The sequence below is a fragment of the Talpa occidentalis genome, unplaced genomic scaffold, assembly GCF_014898055.3.
Source record: "Talpa occidentalis isolate TD23 unplaced genomic scaffold, MPIMG_talOcc4v2.1 talOcc4.3, whole genome shotgun sequence".
Taxonomy (NCBI): Eukaryota; Metazoa; Chordata; class Mammalia; order Eulipotyphla; family Talpidae; genus Talpa; species Talpa occidentalis.
In genome coordinates this window covers 54,375,133-54,390,296 of record NW_023603184.1, presented here as the reverse complement: position 1 = coordinate 54,390,296, position 15,164 = coordinate 54,375,133, and the positions used below count along the sequence as shown (strand labels likewise).

Below are 15,164 nucleotides of genomic sequence, written 5' to 3'. Positions count from 1 at the left end.
TAAAGGTGGTGTTTGTAAAGGAGATTGGAGTGTTATTAGTGCTTGGTATTATTCCTAACTACCTTAGATAATACTGTCCTCAGATTTTATTATAAAAATTGTTACTATTCATTTATTTCCTCATTCATTCATTCCACATACTACATTGCTGCTAATTTTTGCTTTATATAGCTGTCTTTTAAAGTGTTTAAAAACAAGAGTTTATTTATGCCTATTTATCTGTTTCTGTAGATCTTTGTTTATGTATATCCAAGATTGTGAACTATCAAATTCCTTCTACCTGAAGAATTGCAAGAATCTTTCTTGATTCTTGCATTCCACTTTTTTTGTTTATTTGAAAAAGGTGTATATTTCTCATTTATTCTTGAAAGATACATTTTCTGGATATAGAATTCTGGGCATTTTTTTTATTCTTTCAGCACTTTAAAATTATTTCTCGTTTGCTCCCTGGTTTATATACTTTCTGAACAGAAGTCTGCTGTGTCTTATCTTTGTTCCTCTGTATGCCCTTTAACTTGTGGCTGCTTTCAAGATTTTCTCTTGTCAGAATGAAAGTGATATTCTTTCCAGCTCTCAGCATCATAGCGGAAGATGAGAAACTAATTATTACAAATATTGCTGCAAAAGATTAGAAAACAGTGCATCTTAAAAACAGTGGTATCTTAGATTGTGTGAAAGATGCTATTATATTTGTAATCAGAAAAAATAATAGTCTTAACTAAAAAAATGATTTATGGGGATATGAGCCATATGTGGGTTTAGAATTCTTAGAAAAATGACTGAGGGAAAAAAATTTTGAAAGACAATGGTTATGTATTTGGATGATGATGACTTTCTCTTTTATCCAAGAATATTCCATTAGGGATATCATTAATGCAGTGTACTCATTTAGTCCTTCATCCTTTGTGTGACATCTGAATATTCCATTTTAAGAAAATATTCCTTTTTTTAGCACCTCGTGCTCCCACCAACTGGAGACTGGGCAAACTGCTTGGCCAGGGAGCATTTGGCAGGGTCTACCTCTGTTATGATGTTGATACAGGAAGAGAATTGGCTGTTAAGCAAGTTCAGTTTGACCCTGATAGCCCTGAGACCAGCAAGGTAAGAATCACTGCACAAGCTACTTTGTCACATGATAAGCATTTTTACTAAAATAAAATATAACACACAATAGGATATTTTGTTTTCCCTTAACATAAGTTATTGGCCAAAAAAAAGTAACTAGTTATGTTCATTTACTTTGTACTATGGATATTTTTCTTTCAGTACTGTTACAGTCCTCTGATTTAGTGTTTGACATACCATCCAGGACTATTATAAAAGTTGTTGTTTAGAAATTTTAAAATGTTTATTCAGAAAGATTTCAAAATGAAATCACCAAGTTGGTCAATGAAGTTAGAAGTTTTTGCTTTTACTAGCAATACTGTAAAGACGTAACAATGAGTTCTGTCTTTCAGGAAGTAAATGCACTTGAGTGTGAAATTCAGTTGTTGAAAAACTTGCTGCATGAGCGAATTGTTCAGTATTATGGCTGTTTGAGAGATCCCCAGGAAAAAACACTTTCCATATTTATGGAATATATGCCAGGGGTAAGTTAGTAACATTCTTTGAAGAACAGTAAAACTTTGATTATAAAATGTTAACCCTAGATAAGGACATTCTGGAATAGATTTAATTTAGACTTGGTAATAGAATTTTATGTTTTATCTTCTTATATTTTTGTGTTTTCAGACTCATTTTTTAAAAATGCTGAACTCTCCTAAAATAGGTACATATATTATAACAGTTCATAGGTAGGTTTCTTGCAATAGCCCAGAAGTATCTGTAATAAGTGGTTATGCAAACAGTGATCCAGTCTAGGACCACACGATACATTTTACTATTACATCTCTTTATTCCTCTTTTAATCTAGAACTGTTAATTTTTACATGACATAGAATGTGGCAAAGAGACTGACCTAGTTATTCTGTTGTCAATCTTGCCTTAGAAATTTCTCTAATTGAGTGCTCATGGTGTTGTTTAATTTGCTCTTTTATCCTCTTATTTACTATAAACCCCAATTTAGATAAATCTAAAAGTCAGAATCAAATTTAGTATTTTTTGTTTTAGCATGCACTATAGATGATGCTATGTGCTTCTTGTTGCTTCCCATCAGGACATGTAGTTTCTTGTTCCACTATTAATGATGCTAAGATTGACTGTTAGATTAGGGTCATCATCATCCTGATTCCTCCATTGTTTTTTTTTTTCCTGAAGACTAGAAGATAATCTCAGTTATAGCAGTGGCACACAAATATGAATATCCAGTTTCTTTTCAACCACCCAGCTAATGATTTTGATACAGATTGATAGTAATTGCCTGAGTCAGTAATTTCCTTAGGAGTTGCAAAATGTGATTTGCAAACTCTGTTATTCCTTCTGTATTATCTTTAGCATTTGTAGAGTATATTCTAATACTAATGGTTTTCAGAATGGTGTTGTATTTAATCATTTTTAATCATTTCTACATTAGAAAAAGGATTGGATTTTTGAATCTTTAAAGGAGTAGCTTATTAGAATTATATATAGAATATGCACAGTTTTACTTTAAGCACATGGATCAATAAAACTGTGGATCAGTATCCTGTAGTAGTGATCTGAACCATCCTCAGTCTCAGAAGAGCAACAGTAAAACCTCATGTTTTTTCTGTAGCATTTTGAATATTTAATTGATTACAGTGACACCATTGTTACTTCTCTTTGCCACTTTTTTAGTCAAGGAATCTTTTGGCAATGTAAATTAGTTTTTAAAAAAACCACCTCTGGGAAAAATGTTAGTGGAATATACGAAAAACCATAAAAGCCTTTTGACTTGGTAATTTCATAGAAATTCATTCTACAGAAGTAATTCAAAAGAAGAAAAAAGCTGTGTATATTTGCTACTATTATCTGTGATGAGAAAAAAAATGGAAAGTGCCCACAGTGGAAGTACTGGCATTCTCTTAAGAGAATGTATGTTAAAAATTAAAATTATGAAAGCCATATAGCACAGTTGGAGGAAATACCTATAAAAGAGAGAGAAAAATAATATGAACTATTTTTAATAATGATTATGATGTTTAAAAAATAATTTATTTAAATAAAGACAGAAGAAACTTAGAAAAATGAAGATGTGTCATATTGGGATTGGGATTGATTTTTTTAAATTCAGATTTCCATTACTCTTCATGCAATAAGTATTTAAATTTAAAATAGGAAATAGTTATGCATAAGGGTGACTGTAAGGTTGAAGGTAAAACTAGTCAAAATGTTTAATTGGGGCCTCCCTGGTGGTGCAAGGGGAGTTAAGCACAGCTCTGTGAAGCTATCTGCAGCCTCTGTGGCACAAGTTCAATCCCTGGTCTGTCAGGGAACAACCCACATGGCACAGCAGACCTCTTCTGTCTCAATCGCTGCTCCCCTCAGCAGTTATTTCAGTGGATCTGCCTGTTCTCTTCCCCACTCTGTCTCTGGTGAATCCTCTCACCCCCACACCTCTGGCCTATACCCCAGTTCTTGTATGCATAAATAAGTCTTTAAAAGTTTAATTGGCTAGAAGTGTTTTATATCACAAGTGGTGGAGATGGGTAATCTTTATATATTTAAGTTATTAGGTCATGTTTCTTATTTAGCTACCCTTGACTTTTTAAAGACAGCTATCTCCTTTAAAGCCCAAGTTATTCCTTGAATCTGAAAAGCATGTTATTAAACTGTAATAGTTCATTGACCGTCTTAAGTAAATTATAAATATGGCAAGCCCATGGCATATATGGGGTAGGCATATATGTTCCTAGACTTTCTGAATCACCATTTTGTGAATGATGCTGTTTAATTTTCCTCATTAAATTTTATATATCAGACCCTTTTATACCCTAGCTTCAGGTTTTGCCAATATTATTCCATTCTACAGTTTTTCCAAACATAGCATTCCGTTCCTTACTTTATTAGGAAATTTTCAGACTAGAACCAAAGATTTTATTTTTAGTAGTAGCACTAACAGTTGATTTCTCTGTTAATGTTACAGACACACACACACACACACACACACAATTTTTAGTGGCACAATGTATCCCTATCTATTCCAGTTGTTCACATCGAAAAAGATAATATTTTATATGGTACAGAGTTAGGATAAGCAGACTATACCAGTGGAGCTAGTTAGTAGCCATAGGCCACTGGCCCAGAGGCCTGAGATCCAGAGGGTCCTTAATTTCATCATTCATTGGCTGTGTACAAGTATTTGGGGGCTTCTTGTTTGGAAAGCTCAGTTCTAGCTGTGTTATTTTGTTTATTATTACTATTACAGACACAATAAGTAGACAATAAACAAACCACATTGAACTATAGGACGGTGCTTTGCTGGGTTCTCTAATTGCCTAAGGCTTTCCACATGTGTTTGCAAGTCTTCATCAGCAGAACTGTATCTTATAGCCCTTCGAGAATTGCTCATGCACAGTGGAAACAGCAAAGGTAAAACCTATAAAATGCAAGAATCAACAGTTTTACCAAAGCATGCAATTTACCAAAATTGAAGGAAAGGCAGGATTTGTTTGGGAATATTACTTGTATAAAAGAAAATATTTTGTCCCTCAGGAAACATTTTATCCCTACCTTAAATGTGGTGATTATTCATCAGGATTCCACATTGGAATAAGTAGGGATATTTTTTCAAAATTCAAATACCTGTGTTTTACCTCAGACTGATTCAGCATTCACAAAGATGGTACCTCATCTTCCCTTTAAAAGCAATTAAGAAATTTTGAAATTTCTTTCTAATATATCTTCTCATGTCTTGAACTGGAATGCTAAGTAAAGGAAAAATTTTAAGATCTCATACATGTTCCAATTTTCTAATCATATTCATTCTCTTGAGAAGTAAATTAGAAGGTACAGTAAAACACTTTGAAAAAAAAAAGAATAAGAAAAATATAAAATTTAAGTTGGACATATATAGAAGAGCAAGTCGAAAAATAAAAAATATTCAGGGCAAAAAACCAAGATTAAAGTACTGGGAAAAATTTAAAAAACATGGTTGAAAGGAATAGGAGATAGACCCATGATAATTCTAGAAGCAAGGATATCATGCAAAAAAAAAAGTTTCAAGAGTTTCCTTTAGCTTTATATACAGTCTCCCTCAGGAACTTTTGTGTTAAATCAGGGGGCATACAATGTCCTTAACTGAGAATTTCTGTGCTCTCTGGCTAAAACCTCCCAGTCATGATCTAGAATTGTTTAAAAAAATAAAGATTTAATATTGGTTTTCATTTCAAGCTATCACTTTTTTTTTTTTAATCTCAGAGTTCAATTAAGGACCAATTAAAAGCTTATGGAGCTCTTACTGAGAATGTGACTAGGAAATATACCCGTCAGATTCTGGAGGGCGTCCATTATTTGCACAGTAATATGATTGTTCATAGAGATATCAAAGGTAAGCAATGAAGTATTTTTTATTTTTAATACACAGTTTCTTCCTTGTGAATGTGAATGAAACAAGTGATATGGTTAGAAATTGATATTTAATATGTCCACCTTTAAAATGCTATAGGATAACTATTCTGCTTTCTCACTGACTTTTCAGTGTTCAGACTATTCCCGATTCCTCCACAAATGGGAAACTGCCCTGTGGGGTTCACAGAATCAGTGAAGTCCAAATGATTATAAAAATTACCATGTTTTCATTTTTAGAGCATAAGCACTAGACGAATACAGTGTTTTAGGAGTAGGGGCTTTGACACCAGGTGACCTTGTTAAAATTGGGGCTTTATCTATCAATGTGTGACCTTGGGCAAGACTTTTTTTTCTTTGTATGCCTTAGTTACTAATTTTTAAGGAGGGTGATAATAGTATCTAACTCAAAGGATTCTTGTGAGGATTAAATGACAATATATATAATGTACCAAAATAGTAATTGGTACCTAAAAAAGCACTCAAAAGTTAGCTATGATGATGACCTACTTTGTGTTGAGATCTTATTTAAAGTCATAATGGGAGTCATCACCTAGGAGAGAAGTAGAAGAGAGAAGGAGAGAGCCCAAGACTTAGCTTTCATAAACTTCAGCTAAGTTAAACTCACTTTCAAAAACTCAAAACTGTTTTTTTCAGTGATTAGGTACACAGGATAAATGCATAAAGTGAGCCAAAGCAAAAGGTGATGTGTAAAATTTGAAAGTGCTTTTAAACTCTCTACTGTAAAGGGTACCTGGAGACTTGATTCTGTAAAACCTTGGTTGTCACCCCAAATTTAAATATCATTTTATTCAGCCAATAAGAAGAAGCAATAACTACATACCCTGAGCCAGATTACGTGTACTATAATGGAGCCTACTATAAGTCTGTGAGAATGGGAATTTCTCTCATATTAAGGAAAAACAAAATAGGAACCTGTCTTTTACTTCAGGATCTTTCCAATTTAGGCAGACCTCAGTTACCAGTACAAAATTGGATAGTTTAAAGGAAATTATTCAATTACTCTACTAGAAATAATCTCTTTATAAGCCAGTTTTTCTGACTTTGCCAGAAAGAGTGATAAATCATTGTGGTAAAATGAGAAAGTTGGAAGCAAGCTGATTTAACAGCATTTGCGGGGCAAATGTAATAGATAAAAGTAAGATGTCAAATTGGATATGTAGTAGGATTTTAAGTTTCTAAAATTAAAGTATGGCTTAGAAGAAACATTTCCATGTGATTAACAGTTGGCTATTTCCTTTTTTCTTCTGCATCACTTTTACTTCTTTTGTATTTCCCAATTTTTTAACTGGTGCATTATTTAAATGGGGAGTGGGAGGGAGAGACAATTGATTAATTTTAAGTTTAAACCTATGAGTTTGTAGTGAAACTTAGGCTAAAATCTAATTGGTTGTTGCCAGGAAACCAACTCATTTCATAATAGGGTTCCTTAATTCTGCCTTTCTTTTATGAATACATGTGTGTATATGTATATATTGATTTAGCTACTGATTTATAGAATTATAATTTAGGTACTGAATTATAGAAAATATGTATGGGTATGTATGGGATGTACATATAAAATGACCCCCTTGGAAGGAGTTAGCAAAATCTAGACCATAAGAGAACGATAGGCAAACAACTTAGATTCTTTATAGATTGCAAAGGAAAAAAAGATTAGAAGTAACTTTAGGTCAGTAAAGATTTAAAAGATAGTAAGTCTCAGTGTATGAACTTTACTTGGACTCTGACTTTATTTTACCTATAAAAAACACTGAATATATTTAATATAATAATTTAAGGGGTTATTATCCATCCTCGTAGGTGTGATAAGAGTTATCTTTTAAAGATATATACTGAACTATTTATTGATCATGATGTCTTGAATTTGCTTCAAATAATTTGAGCGGGAAAGAAGGAGTGGCTGGAAGTGTGGTTGGGGAGATTGTCTAGATGACTGTTGGCACTGGGTGATGGGTACGTATTTGTTATCCTGTCTGCTTTTGTGTATGTTTGAAGTCTCCTTAATAACTTACATTTAATGTATCCAAAATAGAATTTTCAAAAACTAGAAAGCTGTACTGAGGACCTGGCTATACATTTCCTCCTCAACTGCTTTTATGGATGGGCATTGGCTTTGCACAGGTGATCCCTCCCTAGAGACTGGGAGGGAGCTCACCCTGTCTGTGACCTGCCTGAGTCTGTTCTTCCTAACACAAAGCTTACTTGTTTATTGTCCTCCTCTAGTTTAATAATTTAGAGGTAGTGACTTTTTTGACAGTGTCCTTTCTTAAGTATTGGATGGTGGGAGATGGTAAATGGGCAGTCCCTGATTTAGAGGATCACTAATACTGTGGCATACTTCAGTGTATGGCACAGAGAGAGTGGATCCCAAACTTTCTCCTGGGGAGAGCCTTTGGAGAGCCATTATTAACTAGCTTGGGCAATAGTCTTGGCACAAAAAAACAAATGCAGATGCTCACAGTGGAGATAGTCTATATTCTCCCCAGTCTGTAATATAGATTTCCCCTAAGCATTTCTCTAAGCATTCAGTTGTTCATGAAGTACATGCTTAATGAGCACTGCCTGAGTGACTGGCTTTATGCCAGTACTGCTCAGAAGATGAAAAGCAGCCTAATTTTGGAGACAGATTGAAGAGTCTACTAAGTAATTCTCTGCCATTGTTTTTTTCATATTCCAAACAACCAGTAAGATAACAAAATGAGGATATAATTGCTTATTTTCAGGTGCAAATATTCTGCGAGATTCAACAGGCAATGTCAAATTAGGAGATTTTGGGGCTAGCAAACGGCTTCAAACCATCTGTCTTTCGGGGACAGGAATGAAATCTGTCACAGGCACACCATACTGGATGAGCCCTGAAGTAATTAGTGGAGAAGGCTATGGCAGAAAAGCAGATATCTGGTAGGTTTTGATGTGTTTGCCTGAAATCACCTGCCGCCTTAGGTATTTCCACCCAGGATGGAAGTTAAATGATCTCTTGTACTTTTGAAATCAGGGTTACTAGAATTAGTATTTTAGTTATGCCTCTTTGAGACTTATAATTAACTAAATAAATATAGTCCTTGAAATTGTTCTTCATTTGTGTGTGTGTGTGTTCTTCATTCTTTAGGGAGGATTTTGTCTTAATCAAACTTCAGATTAGAAAACTATCTTTGTTTTCTTTCCCTGAAGAACTTTAAAAGTAATTAATCTTTATTGTTAGTCTCTTATAATTCAGTTTTGAATCTTTGTTTAATAATTTTAAGATAGAATGTAAAATGACCATTTTCTGTTTGCCATCCAAATAAATTTTATTTTTTTATTTTTTTTAAATTTTATTGTTATATTCCCCATACAATTGCAGCCCCCCCATTCTGACCCCAATCCCTCCCCTCCCGCCCCCGCCACCCTAAAAGTGTCTCTGGTTCATAGTTTTTTGTTGATTTTGATTTTCACTTTGTTAAAGTTATTCATTTTCCTGGTCCCTTATTTAAGTTTTCTAGATTCCTGTTATGAGTGAGACCATCCGGTATTTTTCTTTTTCTTTTTGGGTTATTTCGCTGAGCATGATCCCTTCCAGCGCCATCCATGTTGCTGCAAATTGCATGTGTTTATCTTTTTGAATGCTGAGTAATATTCCATGGTATATATGTACCACATCTTCTTGATTCAGTCATCTATTTTTGGGCATTTGGGTTGTTTCCAAAGCTTAGCTATTGTAAACAGTGCTGCTGTAAACATAGGGGTGCAGGTGTTCTTTGGAATTGATGTTTCTGTGTCTTTTGGGTAAATACCTACGAGTGGAATTGCTGGATCATATGGAAGTTCTATGTTTAGTAGGTCCAGAAATCTCCACACAGCTTTCCATAGTGGTTGGACCAGTTTTGCACTCCCACCAACAGTGCAGAAGAGTTCCTTTTTCTCCACACCCTCGCCAACATTTGTTGTTGCTAGTTTTTTTAATATGTGCCATTCTCACTGGTGTAAGATGGTATCTCATGGTAGTTTTGATTTGCATTTCCCTGATGACAAGTGATGTTGAACATTTTTTCATATGCCTGTTGGCCATTTGCATTTCCTCTTCAGAGAAGTTTCTTTTTAGCTCTTCTGCCCATTTTTTGACTGGATTATTTTTCTTTGTTGTTGTTGAGTCTCGTCAGCTCATTGCAGATTTTTGTGATCAGTCCTTTATCATTAGTGTTGGGTGCAAAAATGTTCTCCCAGTTGGTGGGGTTTCTCTTTGTTTTTGTTATTGTCTCTTTTGCTGTGCAGAAGCTCTTTAATTTGATGTAGTCCCAGCTGTTTATCTTTGCCTTCACTATCACTGCTTTGGGTGATGTGTCTGTAAAGATGTCTTTGATGTGCAAATCACGTAGTGTTTCGCCTATATTTCCTTCTATATATTTTATGGTTTCAGGTCTTATGTCTAGTTCTTTAATCCATTTTGAGTTGATTTTTGTGTATGGTGTGAGGTAGTGGTCAAGCTTCATTCTTTTGCATGTAGTGACCCAGTTTTCCCAGCACCATTTATTGAACAAACTTTCTTTGCTCCAATGCATAGTCTTTGCTCCTTTGTCAAAGATTAGTTGACCATAAATCTGTGGGTTTATTTCTGGATTTTCTATTCGATTCCATTGGTCTGTATGTCTGTTCTTGTTCCAATACCATGCAGTTTTGATGATTATGGCTTTGTAGTATAGTTTGAAGTCTGGGAGTGTGATGCCTCCATTCCCTTCTTTTTTTTTCAGGAGAGCTTTGGCTATTCGGGGTTTTTTGTGATTCCATATGAATTTCATCAATAATTGTTCTATTTCTTTGAAGAATGACATTGAAATTTTGATTGGAATAGCATTGAATCTGTATATTGCTTTTGGAAGGATGGCCATTTTAATAATGTTTATTCTTCCAATCCATGAGCAGGGGATGTCTTTCCATTTCTTTGTGTCTTCTTCTATTTCTTTTAACAGTGTTTTATAGTTTTCTTTGTTTAGGTCTTTTACCTCTTTTGTTAGATTTATTCCCAAATATTTGATTTTTTTTGTTTCAATAACAAAAGGGATGGTTTTTTTGATTTCTTCTTCTTCAGATTTATTGTTTGTGTATAGGAAGGCTACTGACTTTTGCGTGTTGATTTTGTATCCTGCCACTTTACTGAACTGACTGATGAGTTGAATTAGTTTTTCTGTGGAGTTTTTGGGGTTCTCTATGTATAATATCATATCATCTGCAAATAGTGATAGTTTGACTTCTTCTTTTCCTATTTGGATTCCTTGGATGTCTTTCTCTTGTCTTATTGCTCTGGCTAGGACTTCCAGTATTATATTGAAAAGCAGTGGTGAGAGTGGGCATCCTTGTCTTGTTCCAGATCTTAATGGAATTGCTTTCAGCTTTTCACCATTGAGAATGATACTGGCTGTTGGCTTGTCATAGATGGCCTTTATGATGTTGAGGTATGTTCCTTGTATCCCAAGAATTTCAAGGGCTTTTATCATGAATGGGTGTTGCACTTTGTCGAAAGCTTTCTCAGCATCTATTGATATTATCATATGGTTTTTATATTTCTTTTTGTTGATGTGCTGGATAACGTTGATTGATTTTCGGATGTTAAACCATCCTTGTGTCCCTGGAATGAATCCTACTTGGTCGTGGTGAATTATCTTATGGATCCATTGTTGGATTCTGATAGCTAAAATTTTATTGAGGATTTTTGCATCAGTGTTCATTAGGGAGATTGGCCTGTAGTTTTCCTTTTTTGTGTTGTCCTTGTTCGGTTTTGGTATTAGTGTAATGTTGGCTTCATAGAACGTGTTTGGTATTGTCCCTTCCTTCTCAATTTTTTGGAAGAGTTTGTGAAGGATAGGCACTAATTCGTCTCTGAATGTTTGGTAGAATTCATTTGTAAATCCATCAGGTCCTGGGCTTTTGTTTTTGGGGAGGTTTTTGATTACCATTTCAATTTCGCTGCTTGTAATTGGTCTGTTTAGGTGTTCTATTTCTTCTTTATCTAGCTTTGGGTGATTGTAGAGTTGTAGGAATTTGTCCATCTCCTCTAGATTGTTAAACTTGTTTCCATATAACTGTTCATAGTAGTTACTGATTATTCTTTTGATTTCTGCTGTGTCCGTTGTGATTTCTCCTCTTTCATTGATGATCCTGTTTATTTGTGCTTTCTCCCTTTTTTCCTTTGTGAGCCTGGCTAGGGGTTTGTCTATTTTATTGATTTTTTCAAAGAACCAGCTCTTGGTTTCATTGATCTTTTGGATTGTTTTTTTAGTTTCAATTTCATTTATTTCTGCTTTGGTTTTTATTATTTCTTTTCTTCTACTGGTTTTGGGGTTTTTTTATTGTTCTTTTTCTAGATCTTTGAGCTTCGAGATTAGGTTGTTTCTTTGAGTTCTTTCTTGTTTCTTGATGTGAGCTTCTATTGCTATATATTTTCCTCTTATTACTGCTTTTGCTGCATCCCATACATTTAGGATATTGGTGTCCTCCTTGTCGTTCAATTCAAAAAATTTTTTAATTTCTCCTTTGATCTCCTCATTAGTCCAGTGGTCTTCCAGTAGTGTGGTTTTTAATCTCCATGAGGTAGGAAAATTCCTTGCCTTCTTTTTATGGTTTATTTCTAGTTTGACGCCTTCATGGTCAGAAAAGATGGTTGATATGATTTCAATCTTGGTGTATCTGTTGATGTTTGTCTTGTGTCCCAGTATGTGATCGATCCTGGAGAATGATCCGTGTGCGCTTGAGAAAAATGTGTACTCCGTTTTTTTGGGGTTTAGTGTTCTATAGATGTCTGTTAAGCCCAATTGCTCTAGGTCCTTATTTAGAGCTTTGGTTTCTTTACTTATTTTTTGTCTTGTTGATCTATCCATTGTTGATAGTGGTGTGTTGAAGTCTCCCACTACATATGTGTTTTCTCTGATGTCTGTTTTCAGAGAGGACAACAGTTGTCTGATATATTTTGGTGCTCCTTCGTTTGGTGAGTATATGTTAATGAGTGTTATTTCTTCTTGAAGTATTGTCCCCTTGATCATAATGTAGTGACCATTGGGGTCTCTTTTTATCTTTTTGAGTTTGAAATCTGTTTTATCTGATATAAGTATAGCTGTTCCTGCTTTCTTTTTTGGTCCATTTGCTTGTAGGATTGTTTTCCATCCTTTAACTTTGAGCCTATTTTTATCTTTTGTAGCTAAATGTGTTTCCTGGAGACAGCAAAAGGTTGGGTTTTGTTTCTTAATCCAGGCTGCAACTCTGTGTCTTTTTATTGAAGAGTTTAGTCCATTTACATTTAGAGTTAATATTGATATGTTAACATCTGTATTTGCCATTGTGTTTGTCTTTCCTTTGATTTTATTTATTTATTCTTTTAATAACCTTTTTTTTTTTGGCCTTCTTTCATTGTTATTCATCCCTCTGAGGTTCTGGCTTTAGGACTCCTTGTAGTATTTTTTGGAGTGGGGGTTTAGTTGTAATGAAATTACGGAGTTTCTGTTTGTCTGAGAAGGTCCATATTCTTTCTTCAAAGAGGAAGGAGAGCTTTGTGGGATAGAGTATTCTTGGTTGGCATCTGTTTTCTTGGAGTCTGTTGACTATGTCCCTCCACTCTCTCCTTGCCCGTAGTGTTTCTTCGGAGAAGTCTGATGTCAGCCTGATTGGTTTTCCTTTGAATGTTATCTGTTTCTTCCCTCTTGTCAGCTTCATTATTTTTTCCTTGTCCTGGATTCTTGGGAGCTTTACTATTATGTGTCTTGCTGTATTTTTCTTTTCGTCGTGGAAGTTTGGTGTTCTTCTTGCTTCTTGTATATCAATTTTCAGCTCCTTCTTCACATTTGGGAAGTTCTCTTCAATTATCTCTTTGAAAATTTTCTCTGTTCCTACTTCTCTCTCCTCTCCTTCTGGTATTCCTATAACTCTTATATTTCCTTTCCTCATGGAGTCAGATAGTTCCCGTAGTCTTTCTTCGTTCTTTTTCCTTCGTACTTCTCTTTCCTTTTCTGTTTTGGTTCTTTTTATTTCTGTGTCTTCAAGAGAACTTATTCGTTCTTCCATTTCATCTATTCTGCTTTCATTGCTTTTCCCAGAATTCTTTAGTTCTTCCATTAATTCTTTGATCTCCTGCATTTCTTTTACTTCCCTCTTTAGGGACTCAATTTCATTCTTCTGATCGTTGATTATTTTTCCCTTATCATTGTTTTCCTTTATGACTTCTGTCAGTTTTTTAATCATGGCAATTTTAAATTCTCTTTCTGGAAGGCTCAGAAGTTCTTCCAAGTTACTGTCGTTGCAATCTGGGGGCTGGTTTTCTTTTTGTGGTGTGCTTTTTCCCTGGGGAGTAGCTAGGTTGCGTGTGGTTCTTCTCCTCCCTACTGTCTGTTTTCTAATTTGCCGTATGCGTTGGGACACTGTGTAGTTGGGACTGGCCGGCATCTTGGGTGAGCTTCTCTGCTCCCCTCTGGTTCCTCCAGGAGTCATCTGTCAGTTTCAAGCAGTTTTTACTGGAGAAAGGTCCCTGTTCTAAAATGCCGATGTGGGGACACACTCCCCTGTGCGCCTGGTCTGCCCCGGCGGTGAGTTCCTGCTCCCCCTCTGGGCTTGGACTGCAGGCCAGAGGGGGTCTGGCGTGGGCGAACTTCCCCCCGCTCACCTCTGGCTCCTGAGGAAGCCTTCTGTAGGTAGTCTTTACTGAAGAAATGTTCCTGTTCTAAAATGGTGATGTGGGACACACTCCCTGCGCGTCCAGTCTCAGGCACACTCTTCTGCGCGCCTGGTCTGCCCCGGCTGTGGGTGCTCGCTCCCCCTGTGCGCTCAAACTACTGGTCGGAAGGGGCCCGGCGTGGGCTAACTCCCCAGCTGGCCACTAGCTCCTTCAGGAGCCTCTGCTGGTTTCAAGTCGCTAGGTGGCGCCAGAGATCTTTCCTAGAGCCCTTGGGGAGCTGATTATCCACCCCGTGGGACAGGGAACAGAGCGGGGATGGTAGGGTACACCTCAACGGCTTTGGGGTGCTGTGTCTGCTTTGTGCCCCACCATCGTGGGGAGCGCACGCCCCTAATTTCGTGCCCCGAGTCTCAGTTCCAAAGCCCTCAGTTCCAGGACGTGGGCTGTAGCCCAGTTCAGTGGCGCGGGAATGTCGCCTTTTGAATCCCGCTCCCGTGCCTGGGCGCCTGGTTCCTGCTCACAAGGTGAGGGCCTCCGCGCGTCTCCCCGCAAGCCTAGGTCGCAGGCGCGGGGACCTGGGCAGTTGCGATCCGATCCGGATCCGCGTTTGCTTTTCAACTGCACTGCTTTTTCTTTTTTTTTTTTTTAAAGATTTATTTATTTTATACAAGCATTGGGTACAGTCAGAAGCGCGGGAGGGTGAGAGAATTCACCAGAGCCAGAGCGGGGAGCAGAGCAGGCAGAAGGACCAAAGTACACTGCTGAGGGGAGCAGCGGGCGGCAGGAGAGGTCTGCACGCCATGTGGGACCCTCGCCCGGTGGCCGGGGAGCAGCCGGGGATCGAACCGGCGCTACAGAGGCTGCTGGCAGCTTCGCAACCCAGCGCTCAACCGCTGCACCACCGGGGAAGCCCTGCACTGCTTTTTCAACTGCTCTGCTTTTTCGCGTGATCCCGTTTCCGCTCCGCGCCGCCTTTCCGCGCAATCCCGATCCCGCTCCACGTCAGCTTTTCCAGCGCGCCGCTTTGCGCAAGTTACCGGCG

The 15,164-nt window shown here is 36.9% G+C and overlaps 1 protein-coding gene across 2 annotated transcripts in view; it reads left to right on the top strand.

The window, feature by feature from the left end:
- Window positions 1–15,164, top strand: part of MAP3K2 (mitogen-activated protein kinase kinase kinase 2) — an 83,479-nt gene that overhangs the window by 57,871 nt on the left and 10,444 nt on the right. For both annotated transcript variants that reach the window (XM_037523123.2, XM_037523125.2), the window contains exons 13-16: window positions 953–1,101; window positions 1,458–1,589; window positions 5,317–5,446; window positions 8,211–8,388. In XM_037523123.2, the coding sequence (XP_037379020.1) occupies window positions 953–1,101; window positions 1,458–1,589; window positions 5,317–5,446; window positions 8,211–8,388 (589 nt within the window). The remainder of the gene's footprint in view (window positions 1–952; window positions 1,102–1,457; window positions 1,590–5,316; window positions 5,447–8,210; window positions 8,389–15,164) is intronic.